Source organism: Salvia miltiorrhiza, chromosome 8 (genome assembly GCF_028751815.1).
Source record: "Salvia miltiorrhiza cultivar Shanhuang (shh) chromosome 8, IMPLAD_Smil_shh, whole genome shotgun sequence".
Lineage (NCBI taxonomy): Eukaryota > Viridiplantae > Streptophyta > Magnoliopsida > Lamiales > Lamiaceae > Salvia > Salvia miltiorrhiza.
Window position 1 is genome coordinate 24,575,640 of NC_080394.1, and position 8,033 is coordinate 24,583,672.

Genomic DNA, 8,033 nt, shown 5'->3' on the forward strand with positions numbered 1-8,033 from the left:
AATTTAAAATGAATAAATTATGAAAAGTATAAAATATTTTATTTTATGTCTCTTCATTGAAAAATTACAACTTTTTATTTATGTTTGTGAATGAAAATATTTATTATGATGAATAATACTATATAATAATATGCACAATGCAAATTTTCATTATCGAATAATTTTTAAATTTATTTAATAATTATAACTATCATTACACTTTGTATAGATTGAAATTTTATATTTTTAAATTCAAAATTTTATTGTGTAATTGATCTGAATTATTATATTATATTTTTAAAACATATGTTGTATTTGTTTATATTTCATTTTTTTATTATTTATATTTATTTATTTAAATGTATCTTTTGATTTCGATATCCGTCATGCATCACACTAACGGGTGTGTACTAGTAAGACATCAAAACTCAGTTGTTAATCAAGATGTTCGAAATACGAAAAGAGATCATTATCAATTGTGAGACAATCACCAAGTGCCAACAACATACAATAGTATATTGGAAGGAATTATTGCTTTAGACAAAAAATGATAAAGAACTATGATGCTCAAACAGAAATATCTTTATAATCGGGTCCCATTTCCCGCCGGCTTAAAGTATCTGCAAATTTGATACTAATTAATTTTTGTAGGTGGGATGACTGACCACTCACGAGTCACCAACTTACATAAATCTAATCCAACTGAACAATACACTATTCCAATAAAATAAACATGATTTCGAATAATATCTCATGATTAATTCTCTTTATTAATACACTACACACACCCCACATATTTTCCTTGCAGCAACCAACATCTCACTCGACTAGTGTACCAGAAAAAGTGGAGAGAGAGAGAGAGAGCTATTAATGGCGAAGCGCAGTGCTAATTATGTGAGAGGTTGCAGGCTTACAGTTATTCTGTATGTATATGCGGCGGCAGTGGCAGTTACTGCAAGAGTGCTGCCGTTGCATCCGTACTATGATGGCCACCAAAGCAGAATTTATGATACTTCAAAATATGGGATTTTGCAGCTGGGAAATGGTTTGGCTCAAACTCCTCAGATGGGGTAACTATTTTTTTTTTCTTTGCTTTTTAGAGTTCTCTAAATTTGTTGAGTTTTTGTTTGTTTCGATCGACGTTTTAATTCGTGGTGCATGGTGAGATTGAGGGAAAATTGATCTTCGTCTATTTAATCGGTTTAATGGAAGGAAGATTCTATTTTGTTGATCATGAGTAGAAATTGTTGCTTTATTTCTTTTATTAAAGAAAAAGATGTTAGACATGCACTAGTTTGATGATCTTTTCTTTGTGTTGTGATTCTTCTAAAATCAGTTCGTGTAAATTTCATTGTTAGATAGAATAGAAATTTACCTGATTTTTTAACAGATGGAATAGCTGGAATTACTTCAGATGCGACATTCATGAAAAAGTAATCAGAGAAACAGGTAGCCCTTTATCTTTTCTCATCTTCTCAGCTGTCAAAATCCCATATTATGTTAGGTCTTAAATTAGTTTTGAGATATGAAATTACATACATTTAGTAATTCAGTTTTGTTGAATAATAGCTCATGATTTTCATATAGTTTCTTATGCTAGCAGCAGCCGTTTTACATCTGATTTTTCTCTTTGAGAGCTTATGAAGTCCTATAGCATATATTGATGCTTGGTTTGCCTTTGACAGCTGATGCACTTGTTACTACGGGTTTGGCTAAGCTGGGGTATGTATATGTGAATATAGGTAAATGAAAACACTTAATCACATGATTTGTAATTTCCTAAATGTTTCGCTCTGTGATGATCCGTGTTCTTATATTTGATGGATATTATGATATGCAGATGATTGCTGGTCTGAAGTGGAAAGGGACTCAGAGGTAAATAAGCATCTCCGACTATTGTAGTTCATTGTAATGATCTCTGATCATCGGACTATAAATCTATAAATGTCAACTTAAAGGCTTTAAGAATGAGAAAGCCACCATATCTGAATTTCGAGTTAGTTCTTATTTTAGTGAAAGATTACCTTGTTATCACAGTTTATTCGTATGAGCAAACTTGCTTTGAAGCCCTAATTGATGAAAGCTGCCAACTGCCAATGCCTTTTAACATACTGCTGCTTTCTTTGCTTGATAAATGATAACCTGAAATTGTATTTTTCTTTTATATTGTCATTATAAATATTAATCTTGGATAAATGATGCAGGGTGATATGGTTCCTGATTCCAAAGCATTTCCATCAGGCTTAAAGGCTCTTGCTGATTATGTGCACTCAAAGGGTTTAAAAATCGGTATCTACTCAGATGCAGGGTATGGAAAATTTTGAGATACTTTCCACAATAATCCTTTATTAAAACTATATAACAAAGCCTTTTTTTTCTTTTAATTTTCTATGTCCTTTCTTCTCTTGCCTACATATGGAATTGGACATCTACAGACTTCATACATGTCAACTTCGGCCTGGCTCACTTAAATATGAAAATGATGACGCAGAACTCTTCGCATCTTGGGTTTGTTCCTTTTTTTTCTTCTGTGCTTGGTTGTTTTGTGATTATGTTGTATGTATATATGCTTCAAATTGTGCAAGTTAGTGTCTTGGTGTAGTGGGTTATCACGTCAGTCTATCACACCGAGGGGGCGTTTATTTGAAAAATAGGATGGTCAAACAAGTTCAACGTTAATCAATCCATCAAAGTAAATGGTACATTAGCTTGGATTATTTTTATTTATCCAACCTATCACTCAAAGTAAACACCCCCTAAAGGTCTCCCGGTTCGAGTTCGGGCTATGCCATTTTCCAGCTAGAACCATCTGCTTGATAATTTGGACTTAGTATGCTTCAAATTTAAACCTTTTGCTATCCTTTACGGAGTTATCTAATTTAAACCTTTTCTTTGGAATTACTTCATTGGAAACTGGCCTGATATTGACCTTTTAGCAAAATTCAACATCTGTTACAATGTATATACAATATGGTGTTTTCTTCTCTCTCTCTCACTCTCTGCTGCAACTGTAACATTTTTGTTACCGTGATCTGAAGTTCTAAATCCTTATGTTTATTGTTGTTTAGGGTATCGATTACTTGAAGTATGACAACTGTTTCAATCTGGGAATTGATCCTAAGGAGAGGTAATTGGCTGCATTTATAGTTTCATGTTTTGACATCGGTAGCTTGATATTAATGTAGAGCCATCTTGCCAGGTTTCCCACTATGCGTGACGCCTTGAACGCAACTGGAAGGACGATATTCTATTCACTTTGTGAATGGTAACTTCTATATCTTTTGAGCACTCTCTTTTTCCCCTCTTATTGTCCCGAGTTGTCAGTTGCATACTAGCTACATTTTTTGTTTATAAATATTTCTAGGGGTTTGGATGATCCAGCATTATGGGCAAGTAAAATCGGCAACAGTTGGCGCACTACAGATGACATTGAAGATACATGGGAAAGGTTCTCAACTCTCTAATAGACATCCATTTATTTTTATTTGTTGTATCAGAGATTTTATGAGAACCTTTCGAACAAAAGGGTATAGATGATTGCTGGAACATATTCCTTTTTTTTCACATTTCTATTTGTGTTCTGTTCTGTTCAAAAGTATTAGTATGAATAGTAGTAGTAGTAGTCCATATAAAATTACTTGCATATGTTTCACTAAAGCTGAAACAAACTGTCCATTGCCAAGTTACTAATAATTCTTTTTATGTCTTTGATATTCAAGAAATCGAAAAAGAATTTAGATGTATTGAAGTGGATCCTTGTGATCTTGTTTTCTGCTCATGTAATATTGCTCTTCACTAGGTGTATTGAAATGATGATGTACTGATGTAGTTTGTTTTTTCCCGTGTGGTTTAGCATGACTGCGATTGCTGATATCAACGACAAGTGGGCAGCATATGCTGGACCTGGTGGATGGAATGGTAGTGTTTATATTCACATTCATATACTCCTGACATGAAACTGCAACTTCTTGCTTATTATCTTCAACACATTACGATTTACAACAGATCCGGATATGTTAGAAGTTGGAAACGGAGGAATGACTCACCAGGAGTACCGATCACATTTCAGCATTTGGGCTCTGATGAAGGTATATATTATACATTCTTAACTTGTCACACTCACATGGATGACTAAAATCTGATATATTTTCCTATTTTTCCTCTCTTGCAGGCACCACTCATCATCGGCTGTGACGTGAGAAACATGACAACAGAGTCATATGAGATTCTTACCAATGAGGAGGTTATTGCTGTAAACCAAGGTAAACATATCATTTATACCTTGCATTGCCCTTTGTTTGCTTCCATGGATTCTGATATACGCGTATCAAATTTTGTCAGATTCACTTGGTGTGCAAGGGAGAAAAGTTTATACATACGGACCCGATGGTTGCTATCAAGTATGGGAAACCTGACTCCTATTTCCTTCATAAAATTATGTATTTTGTCTAGTTAACAATCACTTAATCTCTAGTATAGCATCTAGTTTTTTGTATGTTTGATGTAGCGATTTCGTGTGCAGATTTGGGCCGGTCCACTCTCCGGGCAGCGCACAGCCATTGTCTTGTGGAACAGGTGTTCAGAAGCTGCCACAATCACAGCCAAATGGGACACAGTGGGGCTCGAATCTTCAACCAGCGCCTCTGTTAGAGATCTGTGGAAGGTAAATGGGACTATATTATGTGATCATATATCAGCAAAATCATTTCTCTCCTATTAACTCATTTTTCGTTGTTGCAGCATGAGTATGTTTCTTTGAGCTCCTCGAACTCGTTCAGTGCTAAAGTGGAGGCGCACGCCTCGGAGATGTACATTTTGGCCCCGGCTGCAGCTGCTGCCTCTGCAACTTAGTCGGAAGAAGAAAACGGCATTTTTCCTGTTTGTACGAAGGATATATTCAACCTATTTTCTGCTTGCTTGATATGCATTGATCGAATTCCATTTAAGTATTATTTGTGGTTGCTTGCATTGATGTAGTGTTTTTGGCTATCTCTAAATTTTATTGGGAGATTAGCAGTTGTTGATCAAGGGTTGTTGCAAGCTATTAGAGTGAGTTTAGTTTGCGGTGGCATTATCATCAAGCATTTGGAATTGTCGTAATGTATGGTTTCTATTTTTTAGAAATTGTAATGCATGATTTGTATTAGACCCTTGTGCTGAAATAATATTTATGTAGCAGTGTTGCATTTTTATGCACCACTCTCTATCTGCTCTTACCTTTGAATGCTAGATGGACTTCTGCCTAGGGTTGTAATCGAATCGAAGCGAATATCAACATATTCGATTCGTATTCGTGAAATGAAACTATTATTCGATTCGTGATTCGATTCGAGTTCGAATATTAAATTTGATTCGTTATTCGATTCGTTGATATTTTCGAGTTATTCGATTCGAGTATTCGATTCGTTTTGTAATAGTTCTTTAAATTATTTTTCCGAATATTCGATTCGAGTATTCGACTGGTATTCGATATGATTCGATTCGAAAATATTCGATTCGAAAATCTGAAGTGAAAAAAAATGTTAAATAATATAATTGCTGCTTAAATTCAAAATATTGTAAAATAAACAATATACATGTAGAAATATACATCATGAAAAGTTTCAAATACATCAAAATAACATGATACTAGAACAAATATCAAGCATTCAATCTTCCTCCAAGCTTGTAACTTAAGTGGTGTTCAAGCATTCAATCTTCCTCCAAGCTTGTAACTTAACTGGATTCTGCCAAAAAAAACATAAAATCACAATAAATTTATTACAACTCAAGCTACTCATCCTGTGCAGATATTCAGATGCTTAAATTCAGATGCTTAAAATACACAAGAAATTCAGATGCTTAAATATAAAACGCCACTAATCTGCTAAAGATACTGCTGTAGTTAGCCCTAACCAGCTCAATCAACGCTCAAAACTAAAAAAAAATACCCGATTCACTTCGCCAATTTCTCACAGAAAATCAGAAAAAGTCCCAACACAAAAGCAAAGATAGGTTCAACTAAAGTGCACGATCAGATTCAGAAATCCAGCAACTAAAGGCAAATGCAGGAAAATAGAAGCAATACCTCGGCTGCGAGCAGATCTGCTGCCGGCAGGGTGCAGGCGGTGCGGCGACGCTGTGCAAGCTCTGGAGCAGGCGGCGAGCAGATCTGCGGCCGGAAGGGTGGGGCGGCGCGGTGCAGATGCAGGCGGCGATGCAGGCTCTGGAGCAGGGGCGGCGACCGGTGCAGATGCAGGCGGCGATGCAGGCTCTGGAGCAGGCGCGGCGACCGGTGCAGATCAGATGCAGCAGCGACAACAGCAGCAGCAGCGCGCAGAACAGCAGAGGCACCGCGGTGTTGGGGGAGACGGGTGGGGCAGCGGCGAGTCGGCGACGGGTGGATGCAGGCTTGGAGATTGGGGGCTTCTTGGCTTCAAGCTGTGCGGCGCAAATTAGGAATGAGGAATTAGGAAATAGGAGGCACTGATTAGGGTTTAGCATATATTGGCTTCTTGGCTTCAAGCTGTGCGGCGCAGATTGGCTTCAAATATAGCATTTCTCCAAATATATTACTAATATCACTATTTCTCCAAAAATCAATTATTTATATATAAATATATAAAAATAGTAAAATCAATTGTTTTCATAAGAATACTTCTTCTGTAAAATCACTAATATTTGTGAATACGTCTTGATTATCTGAACGTCTTGATAATAAAAATATTTGGAGAAATGATATATTTATATAAATATATAAATATATATATATATATATCATATCGAATCGAATATCTACGAATATCGAATCGAATATCAATATTTCATTTAAGTATTTGAATAATAATCGAATCGAATCGAATATTTGTTATCGAATACGAATCGAATAATTTCGAATTTGAATCAGGCAATTTCGAATCGAATCTCGAATCGAGCAAAATTATTCGATTCATTTACTCTTTCTGCCTTTTGATTTTCTTTTTTCTTTTAAAAAGGTTCCATCTTTATTTATGAGTGGAAATTTAAAATGCCTTAAACCTGAAGTTCTTTGTTTTAATACTGTTAATTTATCAAAAAAAAAAAATCCTTAAGTTCTTTGTTAAAAATGTTCTACTTTATAAATTTAAGTATTTTATGACCTAAAGAATTATCTGACCCTTAAAATGTCAACATCAATTTTAATCTCTTATACATTTTACACATTTCATCTATATTTTTTGCTTTTCCAAGAAAAAACATTGATTTTGATCGATGAATCTATTAGTTGATTTTGATTGATGAATCTATTAGTTATTAATAAATTTAAACGCATACTTCATTAACTTTTTGGGGATCGTGATTCTTTTTTTTTTAAATATATTTAACATACAGTGCTTCTGTCCAAATATTCATGACATGTTTTTCTTTTTGGGTTGGCTATATTGGAACATAATTAGTAATTAATTAGAATTTTATTAAGTGACCTATGTAAGCCTCTAACTAGGGATGTCAATCGGGCCAGCCCACCGGGTTTCGGATCAGCCCTATCGGGTTTCGAGTTAATCGGGTGCGGGCTAATGGGGTTGAAGATTTTGTCGGGTTATAAATTTTCAATCCTAACCCATCGGGCTTAGTCAATTTAAATGCGTAAAAATAAAATAATCATTTGTATTTTGTTATTTTTAATGATCTAATGTATAATGTATAAAATATACATAGAAATCAAATATAGTATAAATTATATAGCAAGCATGAAATGCAAAAATATAAGATATTGAAAAAAACATCAAGATTACATAACATATAAAATAAGTTGGTAACAATAAAATGTTCAACTTTGTTAACGAAAAAATAATAAAATATCCAACAATAGTTTGAATTCATAGAATGAAAGCATCTAAAAAATACAGAAAAGTGAAATGATGAGGCTTTATAATATTTTGTCATTTTTTTATTTTTATATCTAAATATTTAATATTAAGTATTCGGGTTTCGGGCTAGCCCATCGAGTTAGTCGGGCCGACCCTATCGAGTGCCGGGCTATTCGGTTACGGGCTATTCGGGTTGTAACTTTTATCGGGTTGAAAATATTCAAC

General features: G+C 34.6%; 2 protein-coding genes across 2 annotated transcripts; one reads left to right on the forward strand and one right to left on the reverse strand.

The window, feature by feature from the left end:
* Positions 1–528: 528 nt before the first annotated feature.
* On the forward strand, positions 529–5,195 carry LOC130997173 (alpha-galactosidase 3-like). The gene is made up of 15 exons (XM_057922427.1): positions 529–1,049; positions 1,370–1,428; positions 1,665–1,721; positions 1,820–1,854; positions 2,184–2,287; positions 2,415–2,487; positions 3,048–3,106; positions 3,179–3,244; positions 3,344–3,427; positions 3,833–3,897; positions 3,985–4,067; positions 4,151–4,241; positions 4,321–4,379; positions 4,502–4,642; positions 4,720–5,195. The coding sequence occupies exons 1-15, from the start codon at positions 850–852 to the stop codon at positions 4,828–4,830; spliced, it is 1,287 nt and encodes a 428-aa protein (XP_057778410.1). The 5' UTR covers positions 529–849; the 3' UTR covers positions 4,831–5,195.
* Positions 5,196–5,501: 306 nt separating this feature from the next.
* LOC130997174 (uncharacterized) lies at positions 5,502–6,547 on the reverse strand. Its single transcript, XM_057922428.1, has 2 exons — positions 6,047–6,547; positions 5,502–5,705 (listed from the first exon to the last, which is right to left on the reverse strand). The coding sequence occupies exons 1-2, from the start codon at positions 6,460–6,462 to the stop codon at positions 5,663–5,665; spliced, it is 459 nt and encodes a 152-aa protein (XP_057778411.1). The 5' UTR covers positions 6,463–6,547; the 3' UTR covers positions 5,502–5,662.
* Between the last annotated feature and the right edge of the window lie 1,486 nt (positions 6,548–8,033).